At 38.5% G+C, this 17,754-nt stretch overlaps 1 protein-coding gene and 1 long non-coding RNA gene across 2 annotated transcripts in view; one reads left to right on the top strand and one right to left on the bottom strand.

The window, feature by feature from the left end:
* The window catches only part of LOC142416929 (uncharacterized), a 76,246-nt gene that overhangs the window by 22,268 nt on the left and 36,224 nt on the right, over nucleotides 1-17,754 (bottom strand). The gene's annotated exons all lie outside the window — the stretch shown is intronic.
* LOC142417124 (protein-glutamine gamma-glutamyltransferase 6-like) lies at nucleotides 4,931-17,484 on the top strand (the record flags this gene model as incomplete). Its single annotated transcript, XM_075517479.1, has 12 exons — nucleotides 4,931-5,108; nucleotides 5,310-5,549; nucleotides 8,618-8,736; nucleotides 9,631-9,759; nucleotides 9,921-10,101; nucleotides 10,341-10,476; nucleotides 12,072-12,175; nucleotides 12,271-12,513; nucleotides 13,952-14,269; nucleotides 15,250-15,413; nucleotides 16,158-16,282; nucleotides 17,294-17,484. Coding segments are annotated over 12 exons (2,088 nt in total), but the record flags the coding sequence as incomplete, so codon positions are not given.

The raw sequence follows: 17,754 nt of genomic DNA, 5'->3' as shown, positions 1-17,754 counted from the left end.
CTTAAATCTAAGGGTATTTTAACTTGAGAAGACTTAGGAATTCTTCACTATAGATTGTGTGTCAGGAAGTCATCTTTCAGAGTTCAAGTTTAGTAAAGCTTACTTAAACCCTTCATGGGAGGATAGGTACGGGCCAAAAGCTGGGTTCCAGGAACAAGTGAACTAGGTGTAGGCCGGTGAGTGACCTGGTTTATGGCCAATAATTGTACAACAGTAAGTCAATCTCTTGACTGAAAATTATCTGTGTAGATGAAGTGAATGGAAAGTCCATCTACTGCTCTATTGCACTTTGGACTGCTGGGCCAGGAAGCCAGTAAAATCTTAACAAGTGCCTGGAGCCAGCTCTGTGCTCCCACTTCCACCACACAGCACAAGGGTACCCGTGACTTGCCATAGGGACTCCTCACTGTTACACGAGCAGCCCAAGCTCAGATTGGCTATAAACTCCTTTTGTGCTTGTAGCCTGCAAAAAACTGCTTTAGGAGGGCACTTGCAGCCACCTAGTTTTCCACTGCCAGTCACATGATGTCAGTACAAGACCATACTGGACATATAATGAGATGAGCTACAGAGAAGGTGTACAAGTAGCCCATGGTGGTATCCTCTCTTTTTCTCCTGATGTTCTTCAAGGCTTGCCAGAACCAAGAGCTCTCATCATGTAGACCAAACAGTAGAAGTTCAAGCTCAAGCATAGCCTTGGATTTAAAATGTGGATATACACTTAATGACTTCTTTTTACGTGTCTTGTATGCGTGAAAACAACCAGACTATCCTAAAGTCAAGTGAATTGCACTAGCAGAAATAAGAGAAGCTTGTAAATTGGACCGCTAGGGGAATTAAAAGGAAGGCAACACCCTTCCCCTGCGACACTTCACATGCACATGAAGTTAATATGTCTAATTAAATGTGTGCCTACTTTGATACAGACTCACAGAAGGGATTCTGCAACTTTTTTGGTGGAAGTTATACTGATCTCCTCTTTCTAGTAAAGAGTAGCAACAAGTGTAAGGTGCAATATGGTTACCCTGAGGATATGATAGTGCAAACTTGAACAACAGACAAAATTATTAAGGAGATGAATGAAATAAAAGAGTATGTTTTTCTCTGAAAGTTAGCAAACTGCACTGCAATTTCACGGCTCTGAAACAAGGGAAAAGGAAGAACAAAATATTTTGAACCATTTTGGATGATGGGTGGGTGGAATTGAGCTAGGAAAAACACCTGCAACATTGTTACATCATTAGTCACTTAGGAACCATGACCGCTGCATTCCAAAAGGATTACAAAAGCAGCTGCTCATGCCTTGCTGTGGTGAAGGTGTGGACTGGCAGGTGCCAGTTTGGGATATGGGTCAGTCTGAGAGAGGAGTTCTGGTGGCTTGGTGAACACTGCTGTGGGTGTGTCATAAAGAGGTAAAGCAGGTGGTTGCAGCTGAGACAGAAAAAGTGTTCTGAGATTTAATTACTTATGTGAGTAGCAAGGAAGAAGAAAGGAAATAGTCATACTCCAGCGGGAGCAATGTGTAATGTCTGAAGCAATCATTATAAGTACTGAATGCCTGAACTTAAGAACTGGTCGATGCGGTTTGTCACTACGGCTGTGTGTGAAGATCAGGTAACATCAGAGGCTTGTGGCTCTTATGGTTTCCAAGGAATATGAATTAAGGAAAAGAGAAAAAGACCAACTAAAGTAGCTCTGAACAGCAATCAAATCCGTTTGAGGTGATTCCCAGAACAAGTTTCAGCAGCCTGAACATCCTGGAAACTCTCAAGAGGAGGAAGGACCTCTGAATTGTAATGTAAGTGGAGATACACCATACCAGATGCACTGCTGCCGAGTGTGAAAAGTTTTAGTGTTTTTCTTTCAGGATAGGACTAGCTTGAATGTCATGTAAGTAAGTACTCTTTCAGTCTTCACAGTATCAAAACAAAGTTTCTCAAAAAGGTGCAAGATGACAACTTTTTTTGTAAAATCAACCTTAGAAACAGCTGTTGGAGCTTAATTTCTGCTTCTTTTTCAGGCCTTTTTCTTTCTTTGTAACTTAAAATTCAGATTAATTTATTTTTTAAGTCTTTACTGAGTACTAAAATGTGATCAGTGGAGCTGCAGAATCTTACATAGATCCCCATGATAATGTCGCTTTATTACTTGTACACTTGTAAGTGAGGGTACAAAAATAAAAATAAATATATTCACAGTTGTGAAGATAGACAGGCTTAGAGTTTGCACGGATAAAAACTACTCATGGTAAATAGTTTCAGGGTTCTCTTTGAAATAAAACTTTTGCTGAAATAGTAGTATGGAGCTGGCTAACATAACAGGAAAACAGACTTTTTTTTTCTAGTGGGAGTTTATCATTTCACGTAAGTTGAGGGCGTTGGAGATAATTTGAGACCCAAAAAACCCCTCTAAAACCTCACAGCTGTTGAACAAAATGAGAAGTGACATCAACCAATCTGGAAGTTAAGTAGTCAGGAAATGCTCCTTTTTCCTTCATGTGGCTTTTACGTCCCACCACACTCTCCATTTCCTCATCCTTAAAGACAACTTATTCATGGCACACCTATTATCCTTTGTAGGAAGTTCTTCTTGTCTTGGGATTCAAGAGAACGCATTTCCTCTGAGTAAATAATTTTGGTATCTCCTCCCATAATTACACCCACGTTGAGTAGGAACATTGGCATTAGACATACATATATTATAGGAACTAGTTAATTCGTTTGACAAGTCTACAGGTATTAATAACAACTGCTAAGTACCTCTCCCTTCTCTCAAATTTCAGCTGACAACACAAAAAGATTGCTGGGTTTTTTCTTTTTATGATTAATGTGCCTTGGACATCCTTGAAGAACAAAGTAGAAGTTGTATGCAATTCTTATAAGCTGAGGGAATGGCAGGTGAGTTCTGCGTGTCATTTGCTTCCCTTCAGCAGGTACTTTATTCAGGACTGTTTCCTTAAGAAATTTACATGCCCTGTAGGTATCTGCTCAGATTTCTTATCTGAAGGAAATTTTATATTGTAATTTGTTCTTGCACTTCATTGTCAAAGTTTTATTGTTGTTATTATTAAGACCTGTTTGAGAATAATTTTTGAGCTCAGCAGAGGATGTTTTGGGGGAAAAAATAGAAAAGAAATTCCCATTACTTCAAAAGGCACCATGCAGAACTCCATCTAAATCCTTTATTTTTTAAATGCTATTTCAGAGATGTGTTATGTTTTGTATTAACAAAATTAGTGTAATCCATCCTAATGGAGCTGTGAGCATGGAGCCTATAGATGGGAATTCAAAGATGCATTAAAACCCTACCAAAGGAAAACAGTAATGACAATATCTCTGCTTTTTACAGTTTAAAATGGAGATGATTATTGAACTGGGCAATTGCAAAGGAGGGTTCTCTCTTGTTTAATGATGAAACAAACATTTTCAAATCAGTTTTTAAAATGTTGCTTTGCAGAAAAAGCAGCAGCCTACCGCAGTTCACTGTTGTCCCAGATAGTCATGCTAAAGATTCTCTTTTTCAGCCCATCAATGCTTACTTACATTACTTCTTTGTGGTCTCAGACTACAAAGAAAAAAATTATTCTTCCTCAAATTTAATTATGGCACTTTTTTTGCATAAATTAGATTTTACTGTTACTTCTTCTTCAAAGATCATATGTAAATTGTAGTATAATATGCAACTATATTGTTTCAGATCTGACTTAGTATTTCATTGCTATGCTATATGGTATGAGAGAGACTTGGAAGCTTGTTTGAAGATCCCTACCATAATAGTGCATGGTGCCATAGGCCTTAACCCATCCTTACCATCCCACTCTTTTTTGTTGTTGTTACAGTTTTCTTTTGAATTCCCTTTAAAATGGTGGCAGTCATGTCTCTGCATCCTGTCCCGTCCTGTCGTCCCCTGTGTCCGTCCCCCCCCCCCCCCCCCAGCCTCATTGCATTTATGATACTAGCATTAATAAAAGTGATTTGGAAGAATCTTCACCAAGGTACTTGCCCTGAGCATTTGCCAAAACTTGCAACACAATGCTCCAGGTGTACTCTGTGGAGTCTCATAGGGCAGATACAAACATAGTGGATAGTGCCTCTCAGAGGTCCTGAAGACAGTATAACCGCTCAAGTTTGAGCGTGGCAATAAAACATGAAGTATAGAAGAGAAAACAATGTTGCAAGGAAGATCATATACATACTCGCTTGCCAAAAATGTAGTTTAGCATTTAAGGTGGCAAGAGCCACTTTATGGGTTTTAAACCACAGACCATAATAACAGTGTGTGTGCAGGAGGACACTTGATATCGGAGAACTCCAAGCACACTGTAAGTCATCAGAATTCCTCTAGGACATGAAGGTAGTGCCTACTAGAACAGGAATCCCAGTGGTCCAGTTGTCACTTTGGACAGAGCTAAATTCAGTCAGATGGAGCTTTTGACAAAGAAATCGAACTTAAGTCCTCAAATACCTCTTGTTCATTCATCTAAGACAGATGACCTCTCACTACGCATCTTTCCCTACTCTAGGCCAAATGGCATCAGGATGTAAGCAGGAGAAGTAAGATGTCCTAATAGCCATTTCTGGGATCCTAAAAATATGTATGTAGAAAATGTAGAGGGGCTACAGGCCACTTTATTTGGTGCTGACAATGAAATGACACTGATTTGCCCCTGTAAATTTTTTAAGTCCAGTGATACAACAGCATCCAGCACTGTGTAGGAAGTATATAAGTCCTCGGTGTATGACAGCCCTGTAACAAAACCCAAGCAAAAATTTCTGTTATTGACCACTGTATTTAATGGAGTGTCTGCTTTTTAGTTGTCCTTCCTTCGGTAAAAGATAACTGCTCTTAGCAACCTCATTGTGCTACTTACCAGCAAATGACTTCTTTCCATGCTGGCTGCTTCTTCATGTCTTGTCTTTTCTTCTGTTTTATAGATCTGACACCAACACATATCAGCTGGCAGCCATCAGTAAATGCAGGCACACACCATACTGACAGATATGCCAACACTGAGTTGACTGTGAGGCGAGGACAAGCCTTCACTATTACCCTGTACTTCAACAGACCAAAGCAGACTGGGGAGAGCCTAGCATTTGTCACTGAAATAGGTAACAATCCCTTAGCTTAATCCACGTTCTCACAGAGCTCTAATCTTTATCCCTTGTAGTTCTCCCCTTATTCTATTTAGAGATGCAATTTTTCTTCATGTATTTTTAATGCTTTCCCCCCCAATGTGCTTATTTCAAGTGTGAGGTTAATATTGAAACCACACTCTGGAATGGAAACCAATTACCCCTTCTTTCTGGCAGGACCATCCCCCTCAGAATTGCATCGTACAAAGGCTGTATTTAACCTCTCTGAGGTGGGGGCAAGTGGCTGGAGTGCTGTCCAAGGACCCAGCGAGTCTGGCTATATGAACTTCACAATATCCAGCCCAGCCAATGCTGTCATTGGACGATACAATCTCAGCCTCCAGGTAACCTCAGGGAACAAGATCTTCTCCAGATTCCTGGGGCAGTTTGTGTTACTCTTCAATCCTTGGTGCCCAGGTAGGTACCAATGCCTTTGCTCTTGAACGTAACTGACCTATTTGCTTTCATATCTACACAGTGAACTTGCTCCCTCAACTCTGGGTTGCCAGTGGCAGCAATCTCAGCTATCTGTTCAGAGATCTGGTTTTACTACATTAAAAAGCTGCTGCCGCACCCCCTCCACCCTTTTATCCTAATGAAATGTGCTATATGGGGTGATACCAATAGACTCTTTCTTCAGGACTGAGCAGATCACTTTTTCTGTAGCCAAGGGCTGACAGACTTTCATAAGTGCATGTACTTCTCAGAACTTGAAGCAAGCATACAGTAACATCCTTGACTTGCACCTAAATCAAAGCAAGACTGCTCTTGTAGATGTTAACTGCAAAGACAATAGCTCAACTAACTTTATGAACACTGACAGAGAGATAGTGTGAAGAAGATTGGCACTTCCCATGTCTTTCATTGTGGGTTGAAAAGGGACATCTCTTGCTGCTCCATTTTTTATTTCTGCAGCCTCAGCATGTTGCACAAGAAACGCAAATTCCTGAACTCAGATTTTGCAAATATGGGGTAGTCTAGAAATCTAGATTAGCCTTAAAATAACTCCAGAGTGGTATAAGGGAGCTCTTAGCCAGCCAAGTGACTAAACAGCTTATAAAAGAAGAGAAAAGTAACCCCAATCATCCACTATTTTCTTCTGTGACCATATGTTAGTCAAGGGCCACTAAGAAATATGTCAAGAGCCAAGATGAAAAAAGCTGCTAATTAGCTCAGCATGTCTTGGAAGACAGAAATAATTACAGAATTATGTTAAGGAAACTCAGACTGTCTCTGCATAGACAGTCCTGAGGGAAAAACCTTCCCAGAACTCCCTGAAAGATCACCTGTGGTGTAACTTCTAATTGATGGAAACCACACCACTGGGACTGAAATATTTGACAGCTCCTGAACTGCAACACTAGAGTAGCGGTGGTACTCATGAGACCAGATAACTTGTGCTCAGATGAAAACGGAGAAAAGTGAAGCTGTGCCATTCCAGTTTAAAACTAATGATTTTGCAGAAGAGCCCTCCAGATTTATCAGACAATGCAATGACCACTGCCAAACAAAAGGGAGTATCCTTAAAGTAGGATGCTGCTGAATAAGCTTCTGCAGAATGGAATAGCTCCCTGATCCTGACAAACAGGAACAGATTCTGTTTGAGGGTATGTTACCACTATAGAAAGTGTCATAGAAGAAGGGAAATAGAAAATTTATTTTCTCAGCAAAGGATAAATGGCAGATCTGGTCTGTAGATATGGTTCACATGGGTAGTTATTCATTAAGACGGAAAAGACATGAATTAATTCATAAACTGTAATATCAGTAAAGAACTACTTACAAGGAAACAGTCAGGACTAGAGAAGAAAGGAAAAGCACTGGGTTGGAGAAAAGCTACTAGTGGATGCTTAAGTGTCATCTGAAAAAACACTCTGATCAAATGATTCATTACTGACTTTGATATGCTGATATTTAGCAGCATTGTCCATACACAGATGGGCTGGGATACCACACAGAAATAACTGGCTGACCTTAGAGACTGGAGTAATTCAGAAGTGATAAGATATAATAATACAAAATAAAAGACCATACATTTAGGGAGAAATAATAATTTCAATGGCAGACTTACCAGCTGGAAATCATGAAGAATGTGAAAGTACTTGTTAATCAAAGAATGAGAACCAAAATGAAATGGCCCTGAAAAAGGCAAATGCAATATTAAACTGTATAAGAGGAAACAGTTACTCAGATTTAAATATTAATGCCGTTGTACAACGTGATGAGATCTTGTTTAGAATTTTCTTTCAGTTAATCTTTCCTGAACAGGAATTATGAATTAGAACATGTTCAGTGAAGGGTTACTAGGATAACTGAAAAGGATAACATGAAAAAGGTTACTAGGATAACATGAAAAGCCTTTTGGAGAAGAGAATTTCTAGTTTAGCAAGCCAAAAGCAATTAGTTTCACAGGCTGTATATCTGAAATAAATACCGAATTTGGACACAGAAAATACTAGTCTTACCATAATGGTAACAAACCAATAAGCTTATTAATTCACTAACATATTTGTTTCAAACCTGTGGATAAAACAAAAGTGATATTTTAACATTATTAAAGTCTCTTAAGGACATTTAAAGAGAAATCTAAGACACTTGCAAGCCAGCCTCTGATAATGATGCATTATGTCCTAATGCAATTAGAATAAAGAGTGCTAATCATGAATTGAATGAATGATCATACACTGCTTATCTATAGCTCACAAGTGAACGCATCAGTTGTAAAGCTTTAGGGGATAAAAGGATATGGATGTTCGAGAATTTTGTAGAACGTATCATTTTCCCTAGATGTCTGATACTTGCTACTTGTTTCTGTGGCAAAGAATATATGAAGAAATTACTAGAAGTATATCTATGTTAGAAAGCGTGCTTACATATTGATTAACAACTATCAATAGAAATTTACATCCTGCTTGTTTCTCATTATGTCAGGATAAGCTTTAACTTCAGAATGAGAGGACAGAATATATAATAAATTTGTATTTTTGTATTAAGGAATTAATTTAATAAAAGACTAGGTCTATAGTGGTCTGTCTTTCTGTAAGTGTCAAAAAAGAGGACCATTGTGGATGATTGCGGTTTTTTTCTCCTTGCATGCTGAGAGTAACAGGAAAAGGGGTTGTTACTATTTAGTCATACTTGACAGGAAGAGATTTGTTGTGGTGTGTTGTGGGGGTTTTTTCCTCCTTTTAAACTAATGTTAATTTTGCTCTGAGTTGTTCGTAAGAATAGTGTTATTATAAAAAAAAAATTAGGGAAAAAAGTTAAAGTAATGTAGCATGGATCCCCACACCCTGGCTGTATACAATAGCAGGCATTTTCACTGAACTACAGTTCATCTGAACTACAGTACATCTTCAGGGAGCTATAACAATGAATTTTCCAAATAGTAGCTTTTCCCTTGCTAAATCAAGATACAAATATTTTTGAAAGGTTGCCAGTATTCTCAGCTTTAAGTGTAAAAGCATGTCCAACTTGGTTTTCAGGTGATGATGTCTACATGGCTAACGAAAATGAGAGACAAGAATATGTTCTAAATGAAAATGGAATAATCTTTGTGGGCAATGCAAAGTACATTGAAGCAAGAGGATGGTACTATGGACAGGTAAGCCATAAGAAACTCATTTGGGCTCTTATTCTGTCTCCAATAGCATTTTCTTTTATCATTATTTGTCCCTCTGATAGGTATGCCTATTTATATGAAAACTGAACAAACAAACCTGGCTAGCCTTACTTGTGGTTTGCTCACTGTGTGCCTAATAGGACTTTGGTGTGAGAGATGGCTTAGCACAGTACTTCAGCTAGGACTGACTTCTACACGTGCTTGAAGCTCATGGTACAAGTGTGGACCTCATCTGTGACCAAAGCATCCACAGTACAAGTGACAATATACATGTGTGGCTCCAACACACCCACTATTTTTGTAATGCAGTTACAAGGGGACAGAACTGCCGTTGACATAGAATCATAGAATGGTTTGGGTTGGAAAGGACCTTTAAAGATCACTTAGTCCAACCTCCCTGCAATGAGCAGGGACATCTTCAACTAGATCAGGTTGCTCAAAGCCCCATCCAACTGGACCTTGAATGTTTCCAGGGATATAACTCAAGAGAATCAGTTATCTGCAGTCAGAATAAGCTTGGCAGGTTTAGTTTTACTGCAGTCGTCTCTTCTGATGGCAGAAGGCATCCTGCCAGATTTTTGCTTTATTTTAGTTAGCCCTGTCTTCAGCCACTATTGCAGTGGGAACTGCACACTACTGTCTTTGTGCCTTACTGTCCCTATCACCTTTGGGCTGGAATATCTTAGAAAGGAGGAACTGCAGTAAGGAAAGGAGGAACTGTTTGTGAAAATATCTTAGAAAGATATCCTTCTTAGAAAGAAGATATCCTTCTTAGATATCCTTCTTAGAAAGATATCCTTCTTATCCTATCTTAGAAAGGAGGAACTGTTTGTGAAAATATCTATTTTCTTAAAAATTTATCTTATCTGATCACAGTTTCAAGATGACATTCTAAACATCTGCCTCACCATGCTTGATCTGAGCTTGTACTATCGTCAGGACCCAGCCATTGATGTATCCCGAAGAGGAGATCCTAAATATGTGGGCCGAGTAATCAGTTCTATGGTAAGAAATGGACAACTTAATCTGAATTCCACATGCTTAAGCAGAAAGCATTAGTTATACCACTGAGACAGCCACCTGCGCCTCAAGCAATATAATTAACTGGATATGGTGCGTTACACACAATTGATTTTGTGCATTCTGTCCATTGGCCTATTTTTTAGATCAATGGAAATGATAATGATAACGGAGTTCTCCTGGGAAAGTGGCAGGGAAGCTTCCATTCACATGAGAATCCATCCAGATGGGATGGCAGTGTGGTAATCCTCCAGAAATGGCGTCAGGACAACTATAAGCCTGTTCAGTATGGCCAGTGCTGGGTTTTTGCAGGCGTGATGTGTACAGGTAAGCTTTAAGAATAGAGGACTGTGGTGAAATGAGGCATTTCTGATGTCTGGTTTTATCAAAACTACAAAGCAATTAATTCTACAAGAGGAACAGTGCTCTGAAGACTGCAAATGCTGAAGAATCACAAAATATTTAGGCACTTTGTTTCTCAGATATTTGTAAACATTGAACTAAAGCGCTGTGTGTGTTTTGTTTGTGTTTGTTTTTTGGTGTTTTTTTTTTTTAATATATTTCAGTTCTGAGGTGCCTGGGGATTCCAACTCGTTTGGTTTCAAATTTTAACTCTGCCCATGATGTGGATAGAAACCTGAGTATTGATAAGTACTATGACAGCTCTGGAAAGAGTCTTAATATCGGCAAGGATTCCACATGGTAAATACAATTTTTTGCATCTCACCAATAATTAGAGAGAGGATTTATGAGACTTAAACATGAACACTAGTAGTACAAAAGCAACTGAGTGGACAAAATTTAATACAAATATCTAAATTAATACACTAGACATCCATTTGGAAAGAAAACATACTTTATGGTTTCGAGGTAACAGTTACTTCAAACAACCATCCAGCCCAATTTTTTGCAGTCCCTGTTGCAACTTTCTTTAGAAGGTGTGTTTCCATTGACAACATACCAGTTCCCAAGGCTCTTTTTAATTATTGACACCTAACCAGTCTCTTCCTGATAATGCAGCTGTATACCGTCCATGCTCTTAACTGGTTTACTGCTGCCATAACTTTCTGACATCACACATCCAAAGCCTGTTTCTCAGCTTTGCCTGTCATCCTCCCCAGGTAGATGGGAGCCTCCCCAAGAAGTTTTCCAGCACTCCTTTAGCTAGACCTTCCCTTTGTGGGAGCTGAAAAAAGAGAGAACAATCCCAACACTCTCCAGACTTGATTATTGGACATTGTAGTCCAGTGCTGTAAACTGCAAGTGATCCATGATCATCAATCAAACCCCAAAATTTGAGTAGCCAAAGAAACATGATATTCTTTAAATAATACCATTTTATACTTCAGTTGCCCTCCAGTTTTAAAATCTTTACTCTGCAACCACTTCACTTTTCAGAAAGTGAACTAACTAGGCCCAAGGGTATATCATATAGCTCAAAGTCTGTGCACGCTAGGCTTCGCCAAAAGTATCTTTACTTAGTCTGCTTCCTTTCACTGAGTCTGTGTGGTTGAAGGATATGGGAAGTCTTTCATCTCTTAACTGCCTAAAAAGTATTTGCCTCTGAACAAAATTCGACCAACAAATCTTTTCTGGGTCCTCCTGTGACCTCCATTTTACCAATCTTTCATGCTATCCTTTCCTTCTGGAATTTGTGGAACTCATTACCACTGGATGCTGTTGAAAACAAAGCTATAAAGAGTTTTTAAACAGGACAAAAGAGATTCATAGAGCATAAGATGACTTAACGACCTTTAAACCCAGTAGTCTCAATGTAATGACTAACTCAGAAAGTCCCTAATTCTCTGACTGCAAGAAATCATAGAGCATATCAGGGGAAGGGTCATTATATTCACATGCTCTTCTTATCTCTTTTCTAAACATCTGGTGCTGCACACCACTATAGATGGACTATTGGACTTTATGAGCATTTTACCTGACCCAGTATAGCTATTCTAAGTTTCTATTTAAACAAAGCATTTCCCACATTTGAAGGTTACTGAAGTCAAGCACCAAGTGTTGCCTATATTCAAGGCTTAAATCTTTCGCTTGCAGTTCATATAGCTCCCAAAGCAAACTGCTGACATCTATATTCTCTCCTGTCCTGCCCTAAGGTCTACACCTCAAAAGCAGGCAGTAAATCTATCCTTTGAAAGAGGTAGTGAGTTGCTGTAATGAGACAGTTTGTGTCACATCTTAAAGAATCTTTAAAAAACAAAATTCCCTACTCCTTTCAAATTGGAAGTTTGTATGACTCTATATTGCTATGCTTTCTAGATATTGTTCTTTGTCTCCAGGGATTATCACGTCTGGAATGAAAGCTGGTTCATTCGCCCAGACCTTGGAACATCATACAATGGATGGCAGGTTTTAGATGCAACTCCACAAGAACAAAGCAAAGGTAACAGTATAAGTTCTTACCATGACTTAACATTCCTTCTCCAAACTGAGCATGACTAATAAAGCTTGACACTTTTTTTTTTTGTCATGTTTTAGGATTATTTCAGTGTGGCCCTGCATCTGTCATAGCCATCAAGGAAGGTGATGTACACTTGGATTATGACACCTTATTTGTGTATACGGAGGTGAATGCTGATTGCAACAGATGGATTGTATACAATGATGGAACTAAGAAAAGAGTTTATTGTGATACTGAAATAATTGGCAGGTTTATCAGCACCAAAGCTGTGGGCAGCAATTCCCGTGTGGATGTCACCTATAATTACAAATATCCAGAAGGTAAAGGAATTATCACAAATTACCTACTTGTTATCACAACTATTTCCTACTGAATCCTTGGTGCTAGGAAGCTAGGATGGGTAACCTGTTTTGTTTGAGCATCTCTCCCCTTCCTTCAGAAAATATTTCTGCCAGTGTTCTCAGACTACTTGCTTAATACAATGGGTATTATATTTCTGGTTTTGTGTATTTAGTAGTTTCCTTATTAAGACACTATACAAAATATAATTTAGTCCCTTACACAGTAGTACAAAATGTAATATATACACAAAACAGGGCTATAAAATGCATTTTACTACCCAAGGCAGACAAACCATCAAGCTGCCATACCAAAAAGTCTTAAAACTGAGTCCATCATGCATCACAAACTGTGCACAGGTCTGTAGTATGGGAAGTTACAGATTAATAAGTACTAGTTTTCCAACATATCTGGCAGAGGGAGTGGGGCAACAAGCAAACCACTAATCCAAAGCCTTAAACTTCAGTCCTCTAACACTAGACATTCATGTCCCATATGACCTCGTGCTCAGTCTCTCTCAGCAAATAAGTTCTTTCTTGCTGTGTCCATTACAATTCCTCTTCTTTCCTTTCAAAGACCCCATTGCATCCCACTCCCAAGAGGAGTGACTCACTCGGTCTCCCTTTCTGACTGTATAAATTCACTGAGTTAGACTCTCTTGCACTCCTGCTCTGGCATCCAGCCATCAGCTACCCAGCCATTCAGTTGTTCTGTGTTTACACTCCTGGTGGACTCAGTCTCCACATTATTGGATTCTGGAAACAAAACTACTAGGAAACAGTAAAGGGACTAAATGCCATTCATCTGTACTTGGGAAAACAAAGCAGCAAAGGTTAAGAACTGCACAGCCATATGTTTGCAGGAATACTTTTATCTTCCCTCAAAAACTTGGTACCTATGTCTTTCCATCTTTTTTAAATTTAGGGTTACAGATGTCATATAATAGTTTGCTTAATGTTTGTGGCTCAAAGTCTTTAAAAAAAAAAAAAAGGGGGGGGGAAGATGTATTTCACTTTTTTTAAAGTTTGCCATTCAGACTCAGTGGCCATTTTTCAACACTTCACTCCTCAAGGTTTTAGTGCAACCATATTTAATACAGAGGCTGATTATCATCAGATTAGCAAAGTAACATCACACTACTACATGTTCTGACCAAAGAAAAAGAAATCTTGCATCCTAAACAAATACAAATGCATCGTATCTCATTTTAGTGACTTATTCACCTTATTACAGTATGTTTTATTACTTTCCTGTGAAAAACCTGAACAGAGGCCTAATAAAAATATGGGGAACTTTTAGGTATTGTGTATTTCTGGGTGATGCAGAGCTGACACCCTATATCATTCTGAAAGCCTTTACACAGAGAAGGTGCAATGGCAATAAAAGTATGAATTTTACTTGGTTCTCTCCTTTGACCAGGTTCTTCTGAGGAAAGACGAGTTTATAAAAAGGCCTTGGCCAAGATATTTGGATCAAACATTACAGAAGGACATGCAGAATCTCCAGATGAAAGATCTCCAGAGACAATTAGAAACCCTGGGATCTCTGGGAAATTCAAGCTGGCTGAACCTCCGGTGTTTGGCAAAGACATTACCCTAATCTTAACTCTCAATAACCTATCTTTTGACCACAAGACCGTGAAGGTGGACCTGAGTGCATCAACCATCCTGTACACAAGGAGAGCAGTGGCAGAGATCCTGAAGGCAACCACTTCTGTGGATCTTGGTTCTAAAAAAGGTAACTTTTAATATCCCTAAGGAGCCAATATAGCCCTCTTCTTAGCCACATGAAGGCAACTGGAAAGAAGAAACATCAATATCATATCTATATCAGCCTTGTAGTGCATCTACTTGTTCCATCTCTTAATAGCATTGTTTATGACTACATTTTACAAGGGGTTTTTTTTTTGCCTCTGAAAACTTTCACTAGTTCAACCAGGAATTGAAGGTCTCATGAAATGTTATATAGAAGGCTACATTTATATTATAGCTCCAGAAACAACACTATATATATGTGTGTGTGTGTGTGTGTATGTGCGTGTGTGTCTGTGGTGATTATTACATGTATAGGAACACATCTTACTCTTTTAAGAAATAAAAAAACCCTGATGTATGCTTTCTGGCACTCAACAGGCAACACTGTAATAGAAATTAACTAGGACAACCATTAAAAGTTACAGTGAAACTCTGTCTCTCTTTTGAAGAGTCAAGACTATTAAAACTACTATAGAGAACTTTTTCATCCCCAGGGGCTACAAAGATAAACATTTTTTTCAATAGACAGCAGAAAAGTTGTAGGACTACAATAAGCAGCTGTCCAGGTCACTTGAAAAGGATCTCTGTGAAACTTGACCCAAACTTTCTTCTTGACTGAGGTAAAACAAATAGGATGTAAGGAGGGAATAGATAAAAATGGTTATACCTCTAATTATAGGAAATACAAAGGAATAGGAATCCAGTGAAATGCAGATGAGCAGATTCCCCAGTTTCAGGACAAAATCCTCCATTCAAAACTGTAAGGGTCAAATGAGTTAAAGTAGAAAGGGATCACCAGAAGAGGGAAATACACAACCAGTCTCACAAGGAAGAAATATAAACAGACTCCAGCTGTCTTATCTTCTGTTCTCTTCAATAATTTCAAAAACCCTCACAATAACTCTCTTTTCTTTAGCATTCTTTGAGAATGTAATGGTTCCTAAATATATGTCTGAATTCCAGAGAAACATATCCGGTTAAAGATCCCTTATTCCTATTACGGAAAATATCTCACTACTGACAAAAGGATACAAGTTACTGCCTTGTGTGAAGTCCTGCACATGCATGGGGCAAAGTTGCTGGTGGAGAAGACAATCATTTTAGAGGACACAAACATTATCATTAAGGTAAACAATTCTCTCCCTGATGTCCTGAACAGAGAGAAAGAACTAAAGAGTCTTTCTGGAGTTCAGATCTTTAGATGAGAATTCAGGGATAAATGCATTAATTTAGGCTGCAATTTCAGATGTTGCTCTAAAATTTTGCCTGCTTAAATTGAGAAAGTAAGCACGTGAGAGACCAGTTTTGAATCTTTGCCTGACTCTGCCCCCTGTTCTTCAGAAAAAGCTCTGTTACCTTCTTTCTTTCCCAGTCACATGCCACTGCTTTATGTTCACAGAACTTGTTTTCATTTCATCTGTATTCTAGTTATTGGCAAGTGCTTGTGTGGCCTTTAAGCAACTTTGCCTACTCCCAAAATACAGATTTAAACCCTTAATACTAATCTATGTTAGGGCCAGCCTATATTGTTTTAACACTTTAATTCTAATCAATGATGTGCCAAAAAAAAAAAAGCCACTCAGCAACCCGAAGATCACACAGGTTTAATGATATGTGTCTGTATAGTCAGGACTCTATTTCACTGAAATTGTGCGCAAAATATTGCATACAGCTTGACAGCACTATTTAGCTAATCCAAATCCAGCTTCAAGTATTAGGAAAGGCATACCACCTGTCAGTTAAATTTCACTGCTCCTACCAATAGCTCGCTCATCCTCAAATGAGAGATGTTCTGCATACAATTCGACTGAAGTCTGACTCCAGAAAAGTGTAAAACAGTGAATGCTCAGAAATGTGTCTTTGTCATTTAGATTCCTCGGCAGGTTGTAGTGAACAAAGCTGTTACTCTAGAGATCTCATATGCCAATCCACTCCCTGAACCTGTGAACCGCTGTGTACTACTAGTGACTTTGATGAATCAACAGGTCAAGATACAGTAAGTGAAAGCTGTAGCCTTTACTCACTGCTTCTAACATGACCAAAAAATCATGGTTGAATTGTCTTTTCCATATTTTCTATTTATGAAAATGAAAATGCCACCAAATATATATTGAGATATTATGATTTCTCAATCATGTATTTTTTTCCGCATAGAAACTTCTTTAACAACTAAAATCTGGTAACATTCTTTCTTCCTGGGAAAGCAAGTGGACATGTCAAATTCTTTTGTCTCTCTGATATTTCTTCTACAGCTTGGCTTTGTGTTTCTATTTTTATATACAGTACCCTAATACTACAAAAATAAGTCTGAGCTAAAGCAAACAAATAAGACACTGCCATAGCTCCCCTCATTTCAGCCCAAACAAGAAGTTGCTCTGTTCTCCTTGAAAGTAGGAGAAAATTGTGCCTTTTCAAAACATAAGAGCAAAATGTTCTATTACTTTTTTCTTTTCCTCTGGGCTCTGCTGCTTTATGGATTAACTCAATGTTGAATAGTTCATATTTCCTAAAGCTTGTTTTATTATAAAACAGCCTGACTTGCTGTGCCTCTGGAAATATTTGGACATAGTCCATAAAAATATGGAAAACGTTATTGCAATGAAAGACTAAGCCACTTTAGGCCAAAAGGAGACACAAAACAAAGCACCCTGGCCATTAGAAAAATCATATTGCCAAAATGGATATGAACCAAGCAGGTATCGGACAGAGCGCTGACCTTTGACATCAGAGTTTTCCTATTCTGAGTTTGTGTTGACCCAGCCCTAAGATGGAGGCATGATGTAGCACTTTCTCATTTCCATCAGTCTATTCAAGAGTAAATGAAGATGGTACTATCTTTTCTCCTCTCTTAGTCTACACCAAGCCTCAAACCCTAAGTAATTCTCAAAAAAACAAGGCTGGGTCTCAAGTAACTGTTAGTGTGCTAGTTATCATGCAGTTCTTCCTGGGAATCTCAAGGAAAGATAATGCAAGTCTGAATTAATTTATTTTTAATTTTCTTTTTCAGTCTGGCACGACTGGCAGCGAGGGAGAGATCAAAAATTTATTTTGAATTCACACCTCGCAGGACTGGGCCCTTACAGCTGCAAGTAGACTTCTCTTGTGACAAATTTTCACATGTTAAGGGATTCGTAACCATTGCAGTAGCACCTGCATAATACAATGGAATCAATCTCCTATTTCAGCATTAACACAGCAAGACATTCTCTTCTGTATAGGGACAGTGATGACAGCAAGAAACTTTCCGCAAAAATTAGTGACCTCTTACATTGCAATAGAATCAAGTCTCCTGCTTTCACAGTGCTTAATTATTTAGTCTCTAATTATATTTCCTTTTTTTGTCCTCTTTTCTAGAAAAATGAAGCCTTGTCCTTGTAGAAATAGTTTTCGCTATTTTATCAAATCTCATCATGTTAAGCTCCTGGCTTTGACTTTTCCATCAAATAATTAATACAGTCTCTTTGTGAC

The sequence above is a fragment of the Mycteria americana genome, chromosome 14 (assembly GCF_035582795.1).
Source record: "Mycteria americana isolate JAX WOST 10 ecotype Jacksonville Zoo and Gardens chromosome 14, USCA_MyAme_1.0, whole genome shotgun sequence".
NCBI lineage: Eukaryota > Metazoa > Chordata > Aves > Ciconiiformes > Ciconiidae > Mycteria > Mycteria americana.
Note: the sequence above shows the minus strand (reverse complement) of the source record. Positions and strands in the feature narration are given on the sequence as shown.